This window comes from Salmo salar, chromosome ssa01 (genome assembly GCF_905237065.1).
Source record: "Salmo salar chromosome ssa01, Ssal_v3.1, whole genome shotgun sequence".
Taxonomy (NCBI): Eukaryota; Metazoa; Chordata; class Actinopteri; order Salmoniformes; family Salmonidae; genus Salmo; species Salmo salar.
In genome coordinates this window covers 148,007,302-148,031,630 of record NC_059442.1, presented here as the reverse complement: position 1 = coordinate 148,031,630, position 24,329 = coordinate 148,007,302, and the positions used below count along the sequence as shown (strand labels likewise).

Below are 24,329 nucleotides of genomic sequence, written 5' to 3'. Positions count from 1 at the left end.
GGAAATTTCTCCCAAGGATGAACCAGACTTGTGGAGGTCTACAATTTATTTTCTGAGGTCTTGGCTGATTTATTTTGATTTTCCCATGATGTCAAGCAAAGAGGCACTGAGCTTGAAGGTAGGCCTTGAAATACATCCACAGATACACCTTCAATTGACTCAAATGATGTAAATTAGCCTATCAGAAGCTTCTAAAGCCATTTTCTGGATTTTTCCAAGCTGTTTAAAGGCACAGTCAACTTAGTGTATGCAAACTTCTGACCCACTGGAATTGTGATACAGTGAATTATAAGTGAAATAATCTGTCTGTATACAATTGTTGGAAAAATGACTTGTGTCATACACAAAGTAGATGTCCTAACCGACTTGCCAAAACTATAGTTTGTTAACAAGAAATTGTGGAGTGGTTGAAAAACGAGTTTTAATGACTCCAACCTAAGTGTATGTAAACTTCCGACTTCAACTGTATATATACAAATATATATATATAATTTATATGTCGAAAAATGGATGTAGCAACTACAGATTGCCCCTTTAAGTCTATCAAAAGTGTGCACGTTTGAGCATGTGTCCAAAAACAATGATTGATAGGCAGCTTAAACTTCTTGAATTCAAGCATTAATGGGTTCAAATGTACATTTAGATTTGTGAACAGCCATCCACAACAACCACAATAGCTAAATGAGGGAGCAGCAGTGTGATTCACATCAATGCTCTATGTAGATATCAATAATAAGTGATATCCATATCGCCGTAGACTACACCACTGCTGTCCTCCTCACCTCCAAGTGTTTATTCATGTTGGATGATCTTTGGATGCCGACAGCAGTCGCACCATTGGAAGACATTGCTTGAACTGTACCCTACAAAAGCTTATTCTTGCTCTTTTCCCACGAATGATCAAACACATTGTGTCATCATAGGGGTTTCTGACTTGTGGTCAGACTTGCTCAGATGGATAAAACTTAAACTTGCTTATTTTTTAAATTATGATGTTAATGTTAATCAGAAAACAGAGAAGTGTCAAAGATTTTTTTTCTCGCAAACATCCTTTCTGAATTTAAAAGTAATCCGAGAAGTCGTTTTTCAAAAGTGTCTGATTACAATATTTTTGCTGGTAACAGATTACAGTTTTGTAATCTGTTACTCCCCAACCCTGCCTCTATGCTGGCACATATTTATATTATTTTACCTGTGTTTAACTAGGCAAGTCAGTTAAGAACAAATTCTTATTTTCAATGATGGCAGAACGACAGATTTTAACCTTGTCAGCTCGGGGATTTGTTCTTGCAACCTTTCGGTTACAAGTCCAACGCTCTAACCACTGGAATACTCTCAAGATCACTTTCAGGATCACTCACCTTGATCCATCCTCCTCTACTTTCATCACTGCCTCAGCATTCGACACCTTCTGCACTACTCTGACTCTGGCCACTTCAACCTGCCTCTGTCGCACCGGACACTTCTGATTCACATGGGCACCCCTCCAGTTGACACAAAACTTCATCCATTGAAACTACACAATCTCAGGTAATGTTAGATAGTCACACAGATTTTACTTTGAAAACAGCTAGCTCACGAATCCTGTTGCAGCCCTTCCTCTCTACGCCCACACTGTCTCTGTTCTTTAATTCTTGCTTGTGGATGACATAAGAAAAAATAAATGAATTCATGCAGTCGATAATCAGTCGAAATGATTATCAGTCTTAGATAAGTTAGGATATTGATTAAACGAACCATACACAGATCCAACAACCCACTTATCTTGCTACTGGATCTTCTAATCACCCGCACGTGAGCTGAGGTCATGCAAAAACATGTCACTGATTTCCAGGTTAATAAGAACAGTATTTGGGTGGGGACTTTTACAATGGTGAGAAAACACTTTTTTTTGCGAATTTAGCAGAAATTCGTTTCCTGCTTGAGTGAATACCTCAGCGACAGTCCTCTTCTCTAATCTTATATTTGCTGGTTAGGGTTCCCAATTTTTGGATACCCTAAAAACATATTTGATTTTCAGGGTTCAACATAAAAAAAAAAACATTTTAACCCTAAATTACATTATTAAAATCAGTGCTTTCAGGGTTATTTCTTCCACCAATCGACAATCAACGTGTGGACCAGCTACAATAATAACATTTGAAAAAAACTGAATTACTGTAAAATGACTGATTTCTTTACTTCATTCTCCCCTGTCAGCTAATGCAGAAGTATTTGAGTTCACAATTAAGAGAGCAGAGCACACTATACAGGGAAATGGCTGATTTCCTCAGAACCTTATCCGAGTATGTGATCTCCTCTTATATGAAACCCCAGTTTAGTTAGACTGACAAGTGTGATATGAAAGGGAAATGTATCTCTCCTTTTTGACTAACTGGAAACAAGTGTGGGACAAATAGCTGATCCTACCAAGAAACGACCATCAATAAGGCATGCTCATGCTTTAGCTTCAAGATACCAGACCAACCAGCCAAAGCCGAATGGCCACACAGAAAAATATGTTTTAGCAATTTAACAGATCTACAGTAAGTAGACCTTCAAGGGAAACAAAAAGGGACACCCATCAAGTACAGTGTGTACATAGAATTTAGAATTTAGAAGGCAGGTTAGTATCTAGTACAATAGATGTACTATTGTAAAGTGGTTGTTCCACTGGATATCATAAGGTGAATGCACCAATTTGTAAGTCGCTCTGGATAAGAGCGTCTGCTAAATGACATAAATGTAAATGTAAATCCCGTGGCTCAATTGCTAAGAGAGAGCCGGCTGGGTGGACAACATTAGGTCTGTATTGGTATTTATTGTAAGTAAGTGAACAATATAGAACAGTTTAATAACTCAACTTTCCTCTTTTGTGTGTATAGTGTTCATGTTCCAGTAGATTACTGTCTAATACATGCTGACTGAGGTCATGAGCTTCTGTAGAGGTCTCCTCGTGCTAACTGAAGCCAGTGAAGTGTGAATGTGCCTCTTCCTGTGAGTGCTCACTGTAATGACAGTTCAGTCTATGGGTGTGTGTGTGTGTGTGTGTGTGTGTGTGTCAATTTGGCAACAATTAAAACACTAAGACAATGATCTTGAAATCCTGAAAAAGGCTGGTTGAATAGTCAGTTGAGATGATGTGTTTCATAGGAAGGTGTTCTTTCCCGTGTGTCCCCTCCACTTACAAAATTCACTAATTAATATCACCATTGGTTGGGGCACAGAAGGATATTTTTACCACACACAGTGGTGTGTTATTACCAAAGACAGTGGGCATTCGTTATGTTTTTCAGAGAATTGTCAATACAATTCCTTGAAAGCAGAGAGAAAAATTCTGAAATAGCTGAAATTTAGGCTACTGCGCATTTCTTTGTCTTGCTCTGAGTCACACCTAGTTCCTACCCATAATTTGGTTTGAATACAGCAGAGTAGTCAACTCATCCAGTTAGTTTCTGTGTATTGAAAAAACTTAAGCATAACAGGTGCACCATACTGTATTATGGCTAAGACTAAGACTATTTTGAGAATGTGGGAACGGCAGAAAATACAACTCTACAACAAGGATAGATTGAAAGAGGATAAATATGATTCAGGATATGAACCTATTTTGAACCTGTCTTTTATTGGTTGGTTGATTTATTTCTAGATGTATTTATGAATGTACTGTAATTTAAAGGACTTCTTGTTGATATTTCTTAATTCCTTCATCTATCTGGAAAAATATATTTTTTTATATTAAAAATTAACCCAATCTTAATATATTTAATTTCAGTCATTGGAAAAAACACAGAAAAAAAAAGTTATCTGTAAAAATGAAAATATTATATTGTGAATTTCAAGAACTGAAATTGTTCTTCTGTAGAGCCATAGTTGTGTAAGTTCTCCAGCCATATTAGGCTATTGATAATTGATCATCATAACTGATTATTAGAAGAACGTGAAGAAAGTAGACTGGAAATACTCTTGTGTTAGTGATAATAGACATGATCTCTCTCTCTCTCTCTCTCTCTCTCTCTCTCTCTCTCTCTCTCTCTCTCTCTCTCTCTCTCTCTCTCTCTCTCTCTCTCTCTTCTCTCTTCTCTCTCTCTGCTTGGGTGGGTGGTGAATGCACATGAAGAATGGTAAGCTACTCTTCCACATTGTTTTTCATGAAGTCACTTTAAAACTCCCACAGATTTTCGTGGCTGCCAGACAGAAAACCAGGCAAGAGATAAAACATAACTATGAATTGGATGCTGTGACAACAATGCATTGTCTCCATAAACCTCTGCCCTATTTAATCTTTGGTAAGTACTTTTCTCATTATTTTATGTTTGAAAATGTTACAGATTACAAATTTAAAAAATCTCAACGCCAATAATTCTGAAGAATACATCTATCGTATGCTGTATCCCATCCTCCATTCTCCAATTTACTGTATGCCAATGAGGTTGTTGTAGTTTTAGCTAGGTAATTTGAACTGTTTTCTCATACTATACTATACTGAGTATACTGTATATCATTTTAAGTAGTCACTTGTTCCAGGAATGATGATGATCTTCAATTGTGTGTTTTGGCTAACTGTTGGCAGGGCTTGACATTAACTTTTTCGAAAGTTAAGAGGAATTGTTTTTTTTACTTTTCCGAAAGCTCAAGTCTCAAGTTTTTTTAAGTCTGTAACACCATGGGCCAAAAAAGGTGACTGAAAATGTTGTTGTATAAACCACTTTACAAAAATAAAATGAATTATTATCATTATTATTACCATACAGAGCCTCAGAAAAAAATGCAGGCTACTCTGCCTATTGGCTTCTTTGCATATTCAAACCTGTCTCAAAATACAACACCGCCTCTTTAAGACATAAAAAGGCTTTTTACCTGACACATTTTTCCAAGATAGTTGGTTTTCTCAGGGTTCAAACACATTTTGACAGATGTAATTCATGACTTTTCCATGACTTTTAACCACATTTCCCTGATCAATAATTGGCGGTGTCTTTGAAAAATTAAGCATTATGTGGTATTGACACTGGAAGGCTGCTGATCCCATGTACTATCTCCTGCCATTGTGCCCTTGAGCAATGCACTTAACCCTCCACAAAGTTAAATAACTGCACTGTTAAGCAACTGTTTAAACACATAAACACAAACCTCCATCTGGAGAGCTACTGGGTGTAACATTAGCTCATTCAATGAATTCAGGGATCAAATGGCTAAAGTGGGCTACTTCAAAGCAAGGTAGCTAGCTTACTAAGACATGTTTATCTATAACATTGTAAGGCTAACATATTCATGTTTCAGTAGGGCTGTGACGATCATGGACTTTGGGGTAACCTTTTTTTGTCATGTAAATGTGGTGCTGTAATAGTCAGAGTGCCAGCCTCTTTAGCTAACATTCCACTCTTTTGACTTTCTTTTTTTTAGCTTAAAATAAATAACTTTCTCGTTTATGAGATACAGACAAGTTGTTTTGCATCATATCATATTGCTTTTTTGGTTGTTTGTTTTAGTTTTAATATAATCTTTCAATAATTCATAAAGTTCTACACACTTGTTTCTAACATGTAGCTCAGCATTCCTGAACAGTCCCACTACAAACTTCATTTCACCTTACTTTACCTGTATGCACCGATTTTGTCCCTATGTTGGAGGTCATCTGATAAAAAAATATCCTCAGAGAAGCGTTTTTAACTCGACCTTCAGTAAGCAGGTCTGTATATTGTTTTGTATTTCCGTTTTTTATTTTTAATCAATTCACACATGACAAACACTTACCGGTACCCCAAAAAGTCGGGCTAATAATACTTTCCTGTGGACATTTTCTCTCCACTTCCTACCGCCAAAAGGACCAACAGCATGGACAACTGGTAAAGTACTTTTAAATATAATTTTATTCAACATTCTGGCTTTTGGAGACTATTGCGTCTTTTTGACAGTGACTTCTTTCAGAGTGATATCATGGAGTAACCATGGCAACAGTCTGATGTTAAGACAAATACAATTCATGACTTGACAATATTTTTTTAAATACACATTGCATAATAAAAGGCACACATTTCAAACATAAATACTTGTTGGTCGTTAGAGATAACCACTTGAACATTTCAGTGGTGGAAAAAGTACCCAATTGTCATACTTGAGTGAAAGTAAAGATACCTTAATAGGAAATGACTAAAGTAAAAATGAAAGACACCCAGTAAAATACTACTTGAGTAAAAGTCCAAAAGTATTTGGTTTTGGATATACTTAAGTATCAAAAGTAAATATAATTGCGTAAATATACTTAAGTATCAAAATTAATTCCTTATATTAAGTAAACCAGAAGTCACAATTGTTTTTTACGGATAGCCAGGGGCATACTCTAACACTCAGACATAATTTACAAACGAAGCATGTGTGTTTAGTGAGTCCGCCAGATCAGAGGCAGTAGGGATGACCAGGGATGTTCTCTTGATAAGTGTGTGAATTGTAAAATGTTCCTGTCCTGCTAAGAATTCAAAATTAAATAGTTATTTTGGATGTCGGGGAAAATGTATGGAGTAAAAAGTACATCATTTTATTTAGGAATGTATTGAAGTAAAAGTCGTTAAAAAAAATTGTCAAGTAAAGCACAGATACCCCCAAAAACTACTTAATTAGTACTTTAAAGTAATTTTACTGAAGTACTTTACACCAGTGGAACATTTCATACATTTAGAATTCCACTCCTTGCCACTTTCAGAAATTTTAAAGTCAAGCTGGATTTACAGTGGAGCTCATTGGTTGTTGGAAATAACAAATATTTTCAATGACAACATATGGATCCTCAAAAATAGACTTAGAATTTATAACAAAGTCAAAAACAAACATTTAGCTGTTAGCTAGGCATGTTGTTAAGACGGTTTATGGTTGGAATTGCAATATGTATTATTTAGTTAGAGAATTTAATGGTGGCTACCAACTTTTGACAGACTGGTTATGTCTAGACAAACAAAAAATGGTTGCTTAGCAACTAGATACCAATGTGTTCTGGGTAGAAAAAAGTGATATAATTCCAATATTTGCATAATCGTTGTGATTGGGGGATAGCTATGAGGGTAATTGAATCAGGATCAAATCCTCTGTTCTCCTCGAGCTCATTAATGATAGAATGTTCATATTTGAAGATGGCAGAAAGGCCAGTGTTTTTGGCACAAATACATGACATGGAGTACAGGGAGTGGGTTAGCTAAAGAAACTGGTACACAGGCTAGTGCTGTAGCAATGGCCCAGTCACTGCCGTTGCGTTAACAATCTGTAGCAACTCAGTAAACAATCTATCAAGCATTGGTCATGCCATTGCCTCTCCGGTCATGCACACAGACTTGGTGTTCACCATCCTAGTTGATTTCAACTTTGTTTTTTATAACATAGATGATTCACTTTCACTTATAAATGTCTACACTCACCAAGCATGACATTGGGCAGCATATTTTAGCAGACGATGTGGTGATTCAGGTCGGATTTTAGCATATTTTTCAAACTTTACAAACCAGACAATTATGCTAGCTGGTAACCACTTCCTTATCTAGTGGCCCTACTTTGTGTTGCACACTGCATTCAGCCAGGGGTAAACAACAGACTGCTGCAACCTGATTGGCTTAATGCGATACACAACATCCAGGACTATTATTCTTAGGCAGCCGGTGGAAAATATTTTTCCAGTTTATTTCCGGCTTCTCAGCATTAAATTTAGTTAAGGGCAAAATTGAAAACTTTGCAGTCTGAATGGAGAATTTTTTATGTCTAAACCAGTCACCAGGTGGGGTTAACTGCCTTGTTCAGGGGGGAAATGACAGATTTTTACCTTGTCAGCTCAGGGATTTGATCTTGCAACTTTTCAGTTGCTAGTCCAATGCTCTAACCACTAGGCTACCTGCCACCACATGACTATAACATGTTGTTGAGCATCTACACTAGAGTACAGTTGATCATTTATCATTCTATAATCCTACACCTGTCAATTATCTGATCAACGGTCCTGTGTGGCTCAGTTGGTAGAGCATGGTGTTTGCAATGCCAAAGTTGTGGGTTAGATTCCCATGGGAGACCAGTATGCAAAAGTACCCCTGTAAGGTGCTCTGGATATTAGCCTCTGCCAAATGACTGAAATGTACTGCATCCTGCCTATTAATAGGGAAAGGGGGATACCTAGTCAGTTGTCCAACTGAAAGGTGTCCTCTGCATTTAACCCAATCCCTCTGAATCAAAGAGGGGCTGCCTTAATCAACATTCATGCCTTTGGCACCCAGGGAACAGTGGGTTAACTCTCAGGCGCAGAAGGACAGCTTTTTACCTTGTCAGCTCGGGGATTCGATCCAGCAACCTTCCGTTACTGGCCCAATGCTCTAACCACTAGGCTACCTGGGTGGTAACACAAGACCTTTCAGGGTGTGTTCATTGTGACAGCTGCAAATAATACTTCAATGTACATGTAGGCCTAATGCAACATAATATAGGAACTATTTAAATGTCATAATTCAACAACAAATGCAGTTAAGCCTTCACATCTTTTACAGCATGTTATTGCCTCGTTGCTCAAGAGGTTTGCAAATTATTTTCATTTTTCTAATGGTTGTCAATTCCTTTGTGTCTTCCTTTTCACTGTGCTCATTTCTGTCTGTGCTATGCAACCAGGCCGATTTGCAGTGCAACAACGTTATCATAACCAGACCAAAATTATCCCACCAACACATTTTCTTTCCTCAACTTTCCCCGGCAGTTAAAGCTGCAATATGTAACTTTTTGGACGACCCAACCAAATTCACATAGATACAGTATGTGAGTTATAGCAAGTTGAATAAGTGGTAGATCTGTTCTATATGTGCTATTTCTATGCTTCCCATTCTTAAGTTTAGTTTTTGTGTCTTACTTTCGGTTTTGTACACCAGATTCAAACGGCTGAAAATACAATATTTTTGGTTATTGAAAAGATATTTCACAGCGATTATGGTGTAATGATTCTCTAGTATACACAGTGTATAAAACATTAGGAACACTTTTCATGACATAGACCAGTGGTTCCCAACTCCGGTCCTCGAGTACCCCCAACAGTACACATTTTTATTGTAGCCCCGGACAAGCTGATTCAACTTGTCAACTAATCATCAGGCCCTCAATGAGTTGAATGAGGTGTGTTTGTCCAGGGCTAAAACAAAAATGTGTACTGTTGGAGGTACTCAAGGACTGGAGTTGGGAACCACTGACATAGATTGACCAGGTGAATCCAGGTGAAAGTTATGATCCCTTATTGATGTCACTTGTCAAATACACTTCAATCAGTGTAGATGAAGGGGAGGAGACAGGTTAAAGAAGGATTTTTAAGCTTTCAGACAATTGAGACATGGATTGTGTATGTGTGCCATTCAGAAGATGAATGGGAAGACAAAATATTTAAGTGCCTTTGAACAGGGTATGATAGTAGGTGCCAGGCGCACCGGTTTGATTGTCCACCCCCCAAAGGACATCCAGCCAATTTGACACAACTGTGGGTAGCATTGGAGTGAACATTGGCCAGCATCCCTGTGGATCGCTTTCGACACCTTGTAGAGTCCATGCCCCGACTAATTGAGGGCAAAAGGGGGTCCAACTCAATATTTGGAAAGTGTTCCTAATGTTTTGTACACTCATTGTATATTGCTTGTTTTGTCACATAAACTGAAATTAGGCAAATTTAGATTTTAAGCAATCAGGAAATGGCAGAGCGATTTCTACATTTTGCACCTTTAATTTGGCCTATGCTGTAGGCCTGTTTTACATTCAGCAATTAGCAAGAGCAAGCTGCTTCTTTCCCCGAATAGGCTATTAGGCCTAGTATAAAACATTATCAAAATAAATGTTCTTTAGCTATTCCTGGTATTTCACAAGCAGAGGAATGGCCTATTGCGGAGAGGCTTGCGTAGCCAATATTGTGCATGTGAACAGCTGGGAGCGATAAGAAGCTAATAGCAAGAAGTAAATATTAGCTAGATATTAGGCCATTCATTAGCTAAATATTAGGGCTATAGGCTAAATATTTACCTGTCCAAATGCAAGAAAGAAATGGCAGATCGAACTATTTTGGAACAGTTTGGGTCTATTCTCGACAATTTAGAATGTCCAGAAAGGTACATATGTTGTAATTTGTCAAGATATGCCTACTTTAGGAAAATATGGTCTCGTCACTTTCCACGTATGTAGCCTATTTTACATTCAGCAAGCAAAATCAAGCATGTATCTCTCCTCCAATAGGCTATCAGTAAAGAAAATAAATTGAAATAAGCAGGGCTGGACTAACACAGCTGGGGCCCAGGAGGACCTACCTCCAGGAGGCCACCCCACCCCCCAAAAAACAATCAAACTTATAGGCCTAATCATTGTAAAATACACTATGTGCTCCCAGTCCCTGGGCATCCAGCTCCAAAAGCTACTCTATTGATTTTAGATTTTTTACAATTACAAGAAATTAGCTGTAAATCTTTAAAAAATAATCTCAGCCGCATGGCAAAATGTGTAGAATAGCATGAGATTAGCTATAAAATTGCAAATGTTTCTCTCTGCCCCATGGGAATATGTGTAGAATTGCAAGAAATTATCTTTAAAAATGCACAATTCTGTCTGTTCCCCAACCCCCCCAATCCAAAAAATGATGGTTTGTTGGGGGTCCTGCGAAACTGCGGTACGCCACTGGGTTAGGGAAAGGAGTAGTGGTAGGGTTTGGGGTAGGGATGTCCCAAGGATCCCGGACAGCACTAACCCTTGGAGCATTATAAGCTACACCTCACCAACATTCAACTACGATGTGCAGAGACTGGGAGAAGAGAGCACACTTTTTGTGTGCTTTTTTTTACCTTGTCCATTCAGACAACTTACATTCATGAGGCTAGTCTTCCCTGTGGCTCAGTTGGTAGAGCATGGTGTTTGCAATGTCAGCATGGTGTGTGCAATGCAAGGGTTGTGGGTTCAATTCCCACGGGGGGCCCGTACAAAATAAAAAATGCATGAAATGAAATGTATGCATTCAGACAACTGGATAAGAGCGTCTGCTAAATTACTCAAATATTCTTCTTGACCAACATTCTTTTTTTTTTTTTACCTGTCCCGGACAAGCGAACAAGCATTAATGTCGAGTCCTGGTGCTGTCTCTCTTTGTTTAGGTGTTCTCTTTGGATATTTTACCCCACTCTCTTCCCTTCTCCAAGTTTCTCCAGGTACGTTTCAACTATCGTTTCCAGACAAAGCAGTTTAAAACAACAGAATTGCAGTGCACGCTTCCTACAAAAGTTCTCAACCAATTAGGGTTTGGTAATAGGAAACCATCTGATATTATATGTAATATATACTGTATGTCCAGTAGTCTTTTTTGATGGCGGAAAAAGTAAGACGTATTTTAATTGACCCATCACCCCCTTGCATGAGTTATGCAACAAAGCTGATCTTATTATAGACATCAGAGTTGGCACCCAGAGGATATGGCTACAGTAACAGCACTACACAATTGATATGGTATTGCTGTAACAATTACACCGTTTCCTTCTGTGCCACGTAGTTATAGCACCACTCTGCACAACATAATAAACCGTTTAAAAGTTTGTCATTTACATTTTCACATTCAGTATGTGAAATTTGTTTTACGAAGTATTTCCGTTGTAACATCATGAAATGTTTATTATGTTATGATACATGATGTATTGACAATACTGGACATTTCAGTGACCTGTAGGTGCAAGAACATCTCTTCATGTTATGGACACTGTGTCACATCCCAAGGTAATGACACAACTATTCCAGTTGCAGTTGATGAAATGTTTTTATAATGAAATATAATTGATTTGCTCTTTTGAACCTTTCCTTTCAGAGGGAGTCAGTGAATTAGATTGCTTTGGTAAACATCTGGGCTTAAGTAGGATCGGCTGGAAATGTGTGTGGACACCTGTAAAACACCAAACACAAAGATACACACTCTGTATAGAACAGTAAGTAGTGTCGAACACAAGGCTAATTTAATGTATCTCTGAGGTTATATAATTTGATTGTTTGCATTTAGGGTGCTCTATAGACTGAAGACTAAATCTTATTCAATTTGATATTCTTCACAGGAAAACACATAGCAAAATGCACGCAAACATATCGGAGACGTCTCAGACTATTTATCTGTCCAAAAGGTTTAACATGACAGCTCATGTATTTGACAAGAGTGATTTGAAGAGCTGCACAAAGACTGTTTTCAGAGGTTCACCTCAACAATTGGGTACGTTTATATTAATTACCTCCAGTATGCATCTCTTCCCTTCCATTATGTGATAGTAGTGTAGTCTATGGGTTTACAGCAACCAGAAGATGTGGTATGACTAGTCCTACCTCTATATTGTTACATACAACATCTAAACTCAGCAAAAAAACAAACGTCCTCTCACTGTCAACTGCGTTTATTTTCAGCAAACTTAACGTGTAAATATTTGTATGAACATAACAAGATTCAACAACTGAGACATAAACTGAACACGTTCCACAGACATGTGACTAACAGAAATTGAATAATGTGTCCTTGAACTAAGGGGGGGGGGGGGTCAAAATCAAAAGTAACAGTCAGTATCTGGTGTGGCCACCAGCTGCATTAAGTACTGCAGTGCATCTCCTCCTCATGGACTGCACCAGATTTGCCAGCTCTTGCTGTGAGATGTTACCCCACTCTTCCTCCAAGCAGTGGCGGTTCTAGACCATTTCAACTGGGGGGACCAAGCTGGGGCCAGCCCTCAGCCTCCGATCCAACAGGTCCCAGACGGGCTCAATGGGATTGAGATCCGTGCTCTTCGCTGGCCATGGCAGAACACTGACATTCCTGTCTTGCAGAAAATCACGCACAGAATGAACAGTATGGCTGGTGGCATTGTCATGCTGGAGGGTCATGTCAGGATGAGCCTGCAGGAAGGGTACCACATGAGGGAGAAGAATGTCTTACCTGTAACGCACAGCGTTGAGATTGCCTGCAATGCCAAGCTCAGTCCAATGATGCTGTGACACACCGCCCCAGACCATGACGGACCCTCCACCTCCAAATCGATCCCGCTCCAGAGTACAGGCCTCGGTGTAATGCTCATTCCTTCGACGATAAACGCGAATCCGACCATCACCCCTGGTGAGACAAAACCGCAACTCGTCAGTGAAGAGCACTTTTTGCCAATCCTGTCTGGTCCAGCGACGGTGGGTTTGTGCCCATAGGCGACGTTGTTGCTGGTGATGTCTGGTGAGAACCTGCCTTACAACAGGCCTACAAGCCCTCAGTCCAGCCTCTCTCAGTCTATTGCGGACAGTCTGAGCACTGATGGAGGAATTGTGCATTCCTGGTGTAACTCGGGCAGTTGTTGTTACCATCCTGTACCTGTCCCACAGGTGTGATGTTCGGATGTACCGATCCTGTGCAGGTGTTGTTACACGTGGTTTGCCACTGTGAGGACGATCAGCCGTCTGTCCTGTCTCCCTGTAGCGCTGTCTTAGGCATCTCACAGTACGGACATTGCAATTTATTGCCCTGGCCACATCTGCAGTCCTCATGCCTCCTTGCAGCATGCCTAAGGCATGTTCACGCAGAAGAGCAGGGACCCTGGGTATCTTTCTTTTGGTGTTTTTCAGAGTCAGTAGAAAGGCCTCTTTAGTGTCCTAAGTTTTCATAACTGTGACCTTAACTGCCTACCGTCTGTAAGCTGTTAGTGTCTTAACGACCGTTCCACAGGTGCATGTTCATTAATTGTTTATGGTTCATTGAACATGCATGGAAAGCAGTGTTTAAACCCTTTACAATGAAGTTATTTGGATTTTTACAAATTATCTTTGAAAGACAGGGTCCTGAAAAAGGGACGTTTCTTTTTTTGCTGAGTTTAGTATAACAGTATCACAATGATAATTTATCACATAGCCTATCTTAAAAATTGCAGTTCGATGCGGCCCCCCATCTAATGTACACTTGAATCGCCATTCAAGACAGCTGGATATCCAGGCCTCCTGGAGGAAGGAGGAGACCAAATATATCCCTCTTTACTCTGTGAGATACAAGGAACTGAACAGCACGCAATGGAAAGAGGTGGGATTCAAAACTGAGATATGAAATGTACTACCTACAGCTCACATAGAGCTAGATTATAGAATTGAAACAAGTTGGCATAAATAGTGAAACTCTTGGGGCCGGTTTCCCGGACACTAGTTCCGGACACAGATTAAGGTTAGTCAATGGAGAATCTCCATTGAAAGTACTTTTTAGTCTAAGGTTAGGCTTAGTCTGTGTCAGGAAAACCAGCCCTAGTGGTCCAAGACTGGAAAAGACCAATGCACAATCCTTCGAAAAATAAGTTATACAGACCTAACCTCTCATTTATGTTCTCTATAGCCACCAGTGCAATCCAAGGATAGAAATAGGTGCACTGTGGGTAATCTTAACGCCTCACTGTCCTATGAGGTGCAGATAGAGTGTGTGGCCAACAACAAATGTACCCAGTGCCCCTGGAGCGAGGTTTTCACAGTCCCACCTGGTGAGTTGACTTTTTACCTAAAACAAAAATCTGGGATCCAGAAATCTGTTCAATGGTCTTACCAAAATACGCTTAATCAATTGTCCACTCTACTGATTTATAACATGAAATAAGCTAAATACATTTATTTTCTTCTGTTTTCTAAGAACTTACTGATACGCCTGTCATTGAAATGGTAAAAGATAGTCGTCCACAAACCAAAGGGAGGAGATTAGTGATCATAAAATGGAAGGTAATTCATTTCCCCATGAGTAACTTAACCTTACAATATGTGAAAATACAAATGTGAAAATAGTAAGTTTGTGACAATGCGAAAAATGTTAATACAATGTGAAAATAGTACGTTTGAGTAAACTGATGTAGGTATACATTTATAAAAGTGAATAGTTTATCCCACTACACTATAAACTGAGTATACAAAACATTAAGAACACCCGCTCTGGGCCTCCTGAGTGGCGCAGTGGTCTAAGGCAGTGCTAGCTGTGCCACTAGAGATCCTGGTTCGAGTCCAGGCTCTGTCGCAGCCGGCCGCGACCAGGAGACCCATGAGGCGGCGCACAATTGGCCCAGCATCGTCTGGTTTAAGGGAGGGTTTGGCAGGTTGGGATGTTCTTGTCCCATCGCGCTTTAGTGACTCCTGTGGTGGGCTGGGCGCATGCACATTGACACGGTTGCCAGGTGTAAGGCATTTCCTCCGACACATTGGTGTGGCTGGCTTCCGGGTTAAGCGGGCATTGGGTCAAGAAGCACTGTGGCTTGGCTGGGTCGTGTTTCGGAGGACGCACGGCTCTCGACCTTCGCCTCTCCCGAGTCCAATCTGGGCCTCATACCATCACGGCCATCTAATCATCCCCAGCTTACAATTGGCTCCTTCATCCCCCTCCTCTCCCCTGTAACTATTCCCCAGGTCGTTGCTGTAAATGAGAATGTGTTCTCAGTCAACTTACCTGGTAAAATAACGGTAAAATAACAATAAATAAAATAAATATTGATGTCACTTGTTAAATCCACTTCAAATCGGTGAAGGGGAGGAGACAGGTTAAAGAAGGATTTTTAAGCCTTGAGACAATTGAGACATGGAATGTGTACAGTATGTGTGCCATTCGGAAGATGAATGGGCAAGACAAAAATTGAAGTGCCTTTCAAACAGGGTATGGTAGTAGGTGTCAGGCGCACCTACATACGTTTCCTGTGTGTATCAAGAATGGTCCACCGCCCAAAGGACTTCCAGCCAACTTGACAACTGCGGGAAGCATTGGAGTCAACATGGGCCAGCATCCCTGTGGCATGCTTTCGACACCTTGTAGAGTTCATGCCCCAACAAATTGAGGCTGATCCTAATGTTGCTGTAATACGTATTGTATAAAGCTTGATCCTACCATTGTCCTGTACATGTCAGTTTGCAGCCAGTGAGTTAGCGGAGGGCTACAGTGTTTCCGTGGGGAAAGCCTCAGGAGAGGACCCTATTGAGACCTTCAACACCAGCAGGCACCTATTCATAGTGACCCTGTCTCACTCAGCCTACCACCTCAAAATCACAGCTTTCAACGGGGCTGGGACCTCACCTGCAGCACAGAGCACTATACGGCCACTGGACGACAAAGGTAGAAACACCTATCAACTGTTATGTTGTCCTCCAATATAGGAATCAGACTCTGGCCGTCAGAATGTATTCACTATTTTGCTTGAGCAGTATTATGAGTAAGTCATGTTGTTGCATTAGAAATTCATTACTACTGGCTCTCCTGTGTAACAGCATGGTATCAGTATGTTGAAGTGGATGTCTGAGATCTCTCAGATGCAGGAGAAAGGATTATGAAGTGTTGTTTGGTTTGTGTCTACAGACTTATATGGGAAGCTGAATCTGACATTCAATGGCAACACGTCCTTTACTGTCTCCTGGGTGGATGACCTGATCAAAACCTACTCCTGCTTCTCAGTGGAGTGGTGGACGAGAGGAAACAAAGCTGCTCACAAGTCCTTCTATGAGGATGAAAACAATTATGAAGTCATACCATTGCACGGTAAGGTACATACATCTCTCTCCTGTGTTAACATGAGAACAACAGAGGATTCACATACTTGGATTGATACAGCATATTATCATGACCAGTACTTTGTTTGTCTTGATGAAAGACGTTTCCCCATTTAAAACCACTCTTCTTGTTGTATGAACTAAAGAGCCATTAGAGCTGTATAAGAGGTACACCTTCACTCTGCACACGAGGCCAGACAAAGAGCCCTGCAACCTGAAGTTCATCAACAACAGCGAGAGCACCTACGGGAGCATCCAGTCCTACTTCACTGAAGGATGTGAGTCTGAAATACATACTATATATGTACAGTGCCTTCAGAAAGTATTCAGAACCCTTGTTACGTTACAGCCTTATTTTAAAATTGATTTTTTTCTCAGCAATCGACACACAATACTCCACAATGACAAAGCGAAAAACAGGTTTTTAGATGTTTTTTTGCAAATGTATAAACCATTTAAAAAACAGAAATACCTTATTTACACACAATACCAGTCAAAGGTTTGGACGCACCTACTCATTCAAGGGTTTTTATTTATTTTTACTATTTTCAACATTGTACAATAATAGTGAAGACATCAAAACTATGAAATAACACATGGAATTATGTAGTAACTAAAAGTGTTAAATCAAAATGTTATTTGAGATTCTTCAAAGTAGTCACCCTTTGCCTTGATGACAGCTTTGCACACTCTTGGCATTCTCTCAACCAGCTTCACCTGGAATGCTTTTCCAACAGTCTTGAAGGAGTTCCCACATATGCTGAGCACTTGTGGGCTGCTTTTCCTTCACTCTGCGGGCTAACTCATCCCAACCATCTCAATTGGGTTGAGATCGGGTGATTATGGAAGTCAGGTCATCTGATGCAGCACTCCATCACTCTCTTCCTTGGTAAAATAGCCCTTACACACCCTGGGATGTGTGTTTTGAGTCATTAAGCCCTTAACTGCTGGTTAAGGGCTTGTAAGTAAGGTCTACACGGTAAGGTCTACATATGTATTTGGTGCATGTGATGTGACAAATAAAGTTTGATTTGTCCTGTTGAAAAATGCTTGTCCCACTAAGCGCAAACCAGATGGGATGGCATATCGCTGCAGAATTCTGTGGTAGCCATGCTGGTTAAGTTTGCCTTGAATTCTAAATAAATCACTGACAGTGTCACCAGCAAAGCACCCCCACACCTCCTCCATGCATCAGGATGGGATCTACACATGCGGAGGTCATCCGTTCACCTATTCTGCGTCTCACAAAGACATGGGGGTTGGAACCAAAAATCTCAAATTTTAACTCATCAGACCAAAGGACAGATTTCCACCGGTCTAATCTCCATTGACTGTGTTTCTTGGTCCAAGCAAGTCTCTTCTTCTTATTGGTGTCCATTAGTAGTGGTTTCTTTGCAGCAAATTGACCATGAAGGCCAGATTCACGCAGTCTACTCTGAACAGTTGATGCTGTGATGTATGTTACTTGACCTTTGTGAATCATTTATTTGGGCTGCAATCTGAGGAGCATTTAACTCTAATGAATTTATCCTCTGCAGCAGAGGTAACTCTGGGTCTTCCTTTCATGTGGCGGTCCTTAGAGTAATGATGGACTGTTGTTTCTCTTTGCTTATTTGAGCTGTTCTTGTCATAATAGGGACTTGGTCTTTTACCAAATAACCCTATTTTCTGTATACCACCCCTACCTTGTCAAAACACAACTAATTGGCTCAAACTCATTAAGGAAAGAAATTCCACAAACTAACTTTTAACAAAGCACACCTGTTAATTGAAAAGCATTCCAGGGGACTACCTAATGAAGCAGGTTGAGAGAATGCCAAGAGTGTGCAAAGCTGTCATCAAGGCTAAAGCTGTCATCAAGGCTAATCTCAAATCTATTTTCATTTAAATACTTTTTTGGTAACTACATGATTCCATATGTGTTAATTCATAGTTTTGACATCTTCACTATTATTCTTCAATGTAGAAAATAGTACAAATAAATAAAAACCCTTGAATGAGTAGGTGTGTCCAAAATGTTGACTGGTACTGTAAGTATTCAGGCCCTTTGCTATGAAACTCGAAATTGAGCTCAGGTGGATCCTGTTTCCATTGATCATCCTTGAGATGTTTCTACAACTTGAGTGGAGTCCATCAGTGGTAAATTCAATTGATTGGACATGATTTGGAAAGGCACATGCCTGTCTATATAAGGTCCCACAGTTGACAGTGCATGTCAGAGCATAAACCAAGCCATGAGGTTGAAGGAATTGCCCGTAGAGCTCCAAGACAGGATTGTGTCGAGGCACACCTCTGTGGAAGGGTACCAACACATTTTTTTAAGCATTGAATGTCCCCAAGAAGACAGTGGCCTCCATCATTCTTAAATGGAAGAAGTTAGGAAGCACCAAGACTCTTCCTAGAGCTGGCTGCCTGGCCAAACTGAGCAATCAGGTGAGAAGGGGCCTTGGTCAAGGAGGTGACCAAGAACCCGATGGTCACTCTGAAAGAGCTCTAGAGTTCTTCTGTGGAGATGGGAGAACCTTCCAGAAGGACAACCATCTCTGCAGCACTCCAACAATCAGGCCTTTATGGTAGAGTGGCCAGACGGAAGCCACTCCTCAGTAGAAAGCACATGACAGCCCACTTGGAGTTCGCCAAAAGGGACCCAAAGACCATGAGAAACAAGATTCTCTGGTCTGATGAAACCAAGATTGAACTCTTTGGCCTGAATGCAAAGCATCATATCTGGAGGAAACCTGGCACCATCCCTATGGTGAAGCATGGTGGTGGCAGCATCATGCTGTGGGGATGTTTTCCAGCGGCAGGGACTGGGAGACTAGTCAGCATCGAGGCAAAGATGAATGGAGCAAAGTACAGAGAGATCCTCGATGAAAACCTGCTCCAGAGCACTCAGGACCTCAGACTGAGGTGGCGGTTCCTACTACAATGTCATTTACGGTTTCTATGCCTTTAGTTTTCCACGTTATCTGTGAATTCTGAAAAGCTATCCAAGGATTGTTCCATAGGGTTGTTTTTAGGAAGTAATATTGTTTTTTGTAGAATCCGTTAAATGTTTTCCCATGTAGTTATAGTGTTCTTAACTACTAAGATAATGTTCTTAGCTCCATCTTTTGAAAACAGACACATGAAAAGATTCTGGAGGTGAGCATGCAAATCTTCAATATGTACCCATTGTTCCTCTTTAGTGCATTTAACTATATGTCCCAAGTAAATCCTAGGGTGGCGAGTTGTACAATTCCGGAAGGTTAAAACCACCCTCAGGTTTAGGGACATCAAATCAAAATCTGATCATCACACAAACACATACCATAAGCAAAGACACAGGGAACCACTTCATGTACTTACTAGCTTGTTACAGTGTACATAGAGTACATGACACCTTGAGTACCTGCATGTCCCAATCAACCAACCGATCACACACCAATTAATCATAAATGCATTGTGATTATATTCAGTGTATTTTCCTCTCAGCCCCAATTAGTGCCCCAGGGAACATCAGCAGCAGTAATGTTACCCAGAGATCCATGGTGCTAGAGTGGACGTCAGTCTCTGAGAAGGACACCAGAGGTTTCCTGCTGGGCTACATCCTCCACTACACAGAGAGCCCAGATGACAGGACAGACGCTGAGACAAGTAAGATTGATTCATTTGATGTTCACAAAAAGGTGGCAATTGAGACTTGCAGTGAGTGAGTATTCATAGAATTCGAGCAAAGTAAAGTACATTGTGTAGACTGTTTTTTAGTTTGGCTAATATCCTATATACAGAGCGTTCGGAAAGTATTCAGACCCCTTCACTTTTTTCACATTTTGTTACGTTACAGCCTTATTTCTAAAATGGATTAAATAAAACTATTTATTAAATCCACACACAATACCCCAAAATGACAAAGCGAAAACAGGCTTAGAAACTTAAACGAATGTAAAAAAAAATATATGACGTTTTACATAACTATTCAGACCCTTTACTCAGTACATTTTACATTTACATTTTTAGTCATTTAGCAGACGCTCTTATCCAGAGTGACTTACAGTAGTGAATACATAGACTTCATACATTATTATTATTAATTTTTGTACTGGCCACCCGTGGGAATCGAACCCACAACCCTGGCGTTGCAAACACCATGCTCTACCAACTGAGCCAACTGAGCCACTTTGTTTAAAGCACCTTTGGCAGCGATTACAGCCTCGAGTCTTCTTGGGTATGACGCTACAAGCTTGGCACACCTGTATTTGGGGAGTTCCCCCCATTCTTCTCTGCAGATCCTCTCAAACTCTGTCAGGATGGATGGGGAGTGTCACTGCACAGCTATTTTCAAGTCTCAAGAGATGTTCGATCGGGTTCAAGTACGGGCTCAGGCTGGGCCACTCCAGGACATTGAGACTTGACCCAAAGCCACTCCCGCGTTGTCCTGTTGGAAGGTGAACTGGAACCTAGACCCCCCAGTCTGAGGTCCTGAGTGCTCTGGAGCAGATTTTCATCAAGGATCTCTCTGTACTTTGCGCCATTCATCTTTCCCTCAATACTGACTAGTCTCCCAGTCCCTGCCGCTGAAAAACATCCCCACAGCATGCTGCTGCCTCCACAATGCTTCACCGTAGGGATGGTATCGGCCAGGTGATCAGCGATGCCTGCTTTCCTCCAGACGTGATGCTTGGCATTCAGGCCAAAGAGTTCAATCTTGGTTTCATCAGACCAGAGAATCTTGTTTCTCATTGTCTGAGAGTCCTTTAGGTGCCTTTCGGCAAACTCCAAGTGGGCTGTCGTGTATTTTACTAAAGATTGGCTTCCGTCTGGTCACTCTACCATAAAGGCCTGATTGGTGGAGTGCTGCAGAGATGGTTGTCCTTCTGGAAGGTTCTCCCGTCTCCACAGAGAAACTCTGGAGCTCTGTCAGGGTGACCATCTGGTTCTTGGTCACCTCCCTGACCAAGGCCCTTCTCCCCCGATTGCTCAGTTTGGCCGCACGGCCAGCTCTAGGAAGAGTCTTGGTGGTTCCAAACTTCTTCCATTTAAAAATGATGGAGGCCACTGTGTTCTTGTGGACCTTCAATGCTGCAGACATTTTTTGGTACCCTTCCCCAGATCTGTGCCTCGACACAATGCTGTCTCGGAGCTCTACAGACAATTCCTTCAACCTCATGACTTGGTTTTTGCTCTGACATGCACTGTCAACTGTGGGACCTTATATAGAGAGGTGTGTGCCTTTTCAAATCATGTCCGATCAATTGAATTTACCACAGGTGGACTCCAAGTTGTAGAAACATTTCAAGGATGATCAATGGAAACAGGATGCACCTGAGCTCAATTTCAAATCTCATGGCAAAGGGTCTGAATATTTATGTAAATGTCTTTATTTTTAAAACATTTGCAAAAATGTCTAAAAACCTGTTTTCGCATCGTCATTGTGTGTGTAGATTGAGGATTTATTAACAACTTTTCAAATGCACTGTATGTACAGTTATTCTTAGAAGTTAAGACTTCCTGCACACTATCAGATAATCTTACTACCATGTCTAGTTCCCAAAAGGCTCAAGTCTCAACTTCCTTAAAATTGTGGTCTTACTACTACTTATTCTGATGCTTCAGTGACTTTGACTATTGTTTTCGCTATAACAGACGTCACTGTGGATGCTGGTTCAACCAGCTACGAGTTGGTGGACCTAAAAAGCAATACTGTGTACCAAGTCCAGCTGTCTGCCTTCACTGCTGCAGGAATGGGAGTGAGAAGCTCAGCTGTATACTTCGAAACCAAGTCAACAGGTTTGCGTGTTGATCTTTCATCAATGGTTATATTGTAATTGGAATCTCTGATATCCCACATTTGGAATGCCATTTTGTATTCATTTAAAGAACCTGTCCTGCCTGCTTTCCCTCCCCAGCATCCCTGTCTATTGGTGGTATGATAGCAGGGGTCCTTATTGGAGTAGCTTTACTCTTACTTGTGGTTAATCTCGGCTCTTGGTTGTTAAAAAGGTACGGTCGTCATGTTTTTAAGTCAAAGGTGTATTCATGTCTGTTAGTGTTGCTCTATTAAATGTTGCCCAGTGGAATCCAAGTAATGGAAACTTAAAAAAATTACATTGTCATTTGTTGTACTTTCAGAGCAAAGAGAATACTTTGGCCAAGTATCCCTAATCCTGGTAACAGCAATGCCATCCAGAAAATAGATGGGGTCTGCGAGCTGGTAAGAAAATTGTAAAGCATGACAGATTTATTGCATTTATGTTTAAGATCATGCCATGTTGCTGTTAGATTTTCCCCCCCGGAACAATAAAGATTGATTGATTCTCATAGGAACTCCTGGAGCCCATCAACAGAGAGAAGTTAGAGGAAGAGGACGCCAACAGTCTGCACATTGTTGACAGTAGAGAAGAAACGTCTCCCGTTAGCAACCTCCATAGCAACAGCGACTCATGTCTACACCCCAACACAGACCACGAGGAGAATCAAGGGCCTTCAGAGACAACCGCAGACTCTGCCGAGCCCACTAAAGTAGACCCTCAAATCAACATGGGCTTGTGCCGAAGAGACACAGCCACAGACAGTAGCGCTCAAGATCCCACTTCTGACACCATTAAACCTACCAGAGACACAAGACAGACAGACCCTGTCCACATTAGTACGGTGGCCCACCAGTGCCCGCAGTTGTCCTTTATGAGTGATTACACAACCATGGAACTCTTCCAACAGGCTCTGACACAATGTGATCCAGCCACTATATCATTGGAACCCCATGGCCAGTCAGAGGACACAGACTCCCCCCTGACCAGACCAGAAGTAGATTACATACACCAGTCCCTCTATGATACTGTCCTCCACCTGTCCCAAGGCAGCACAAGTCCAAATGAGGTGTATTACACGGTTCTTTGAGAATGTTTACTGTAGATTCTAGAATCTGCCTTTCTCACAGATGCTGTGGGACAATTCTCAGCCTTTCATCTATGTGAAAAAGCCAGCTGCTGCTAGTCACCCTGTTGACTAGCCTACTTAAAGAGTTCTGGACATGATTGGATCGTCATAACTCTGGAATGAGAAACCTTTCAATGACATACAGGAACTTAAAACGCTGTTATCCTATCAATACGTGTATTGAAAGCCTGCAGTGCGGTGGTCACAGAATGTATTGAGGGATTGTTTGAGGAGCAGAATTTTCCCAATCGTTTTTTTGTTTGTGGTTTTAAATAAAATCATGAATCAGAGACCATTTTATTCTCAGTTTATGTAAACTGACATAGTGAACCTGTCCAACATCAGAAAGATGGACCCTCTAACAAAGACATCAATATCATCTATAGCAGGCTTTTACCCCATGTTTCATATGGATTTGGTAATGGATTAAACAAATACCATCACATGGCATTACAAGTATAGTTGAGACTTATTTGACGCAAAGTCTCTTTATTGGATCTCTTTTGGTTAGTATAGTCTGTGAAATATAGTAGGTACTTTGTCAAAGGTACAGTTTCAGGAGGAACATACAAAAGAGAGAGAAAACATTGAAGCATTGTTTGCGATAACCTCTTTCATAATTTTCACACATTAGTTGCCAACATCTTTAACAAGTACATAAGAGTGAACCAACAACACCTTTTTGTACACATGTTCTCTACAGTGTGTGTGTGTGTGTGTGTGTGTGTGTGTGTGTTATATATAAAACACACAATGCCTCCAGAAAGTATTCAGACCCCTTCACTTTCTTCACATTGTTACGTTACAGCATTATTCTAAAATTGATTAAATAAAACAATTCCTCAGCAATCTACACGATACCCCAAAATGACAAAGCGAAAACAGGTTTTTAG

At 40.7% G+C, this 24,329-nt stretch overlaps 1 protein-coding gene across 3 annotated transcripts; it reads left to right on the top strand.

Moving 5' to 3' along the window:
* Positions 1–4,057: 4,057 nt before the first annotated feature.
* Positions 4,058–23,726, top strand: LOC106567650 (interleukin-31 receptor subunit alpha). 3 transcript variants are annotated; one of them, XM_045691919.1, is made up of 17 exons: positions 4,062–5,671; positions 5,808–5,828; positions 11,115–11,168; positions 11,671–11,727; positions 11,816–11,933; positions 12,057–12,208; positions 13,893–14,038; positions 14,342–14,483; positions 14,630–14,715; positions 15,883–16,087; positions 16,328–16,507; positions 16,665–16,796; positions 19,993–20,154; positions 22,144–22,287; positions 22,407–22,500; positions 22,630–22,711; positions 22,822–23,726. In XM_045691919.1, exons 6-17 carry the CDS (start codon positions 12,073–12,075, stop codon positions 23,395–23,397), a joined length of 2,085 nt encoding a protein of 694 aa, XP_045547875.1. In that variant the 5' UTR covers positions 4,062–5,671; positions 5,808–5,828; positions 11,115–11,168; positions 11,671–11,727; positions 11,816–11,933; positions 12,057–12,072; the 3' UTR covers positions 23,398–23,726. The 3 variants fall into 3 exon arrangements, with proteins under 3 accessions (XP_045547863.1, XP_045547875.1, XP_045547867.1); XM_045691907.1 differs by lacking the exon at positions 5,808–5,828 and having other exon boundaries at positions 4,058–4,268; XM_045691911.1 differs by having other exon boundaries at positions 4,062–5,828.
* Positions 23,727–24,329: the final 603 nt, after the last annotated feature.

Excerpts from the sequence above, each read along its gene's own strand:
- LOC106567650 (XM_045691907.1), top strand. The coding sequence starts at position 4,088 with ATGCACATGAAGAATGGTAAGCTACTCTTCCACATTGTTTTTCATGAA. Across the intron at positions 4,269-11,114 it reads TCTGCCCTATTTAATCTTTG|GTGTTCTCTTTGGATATTTT; the intron begins GTAAGTACTTTT and ends CTCTTTGTTTAG. Across the intron at positions 14,716-15,882 it reads TAGTGATCATAAAATGGAAG|TTTGCAGCCAGTGAGTTAGC; the intron begins GTAATTCATTTC and ends TGTACATGTCAG.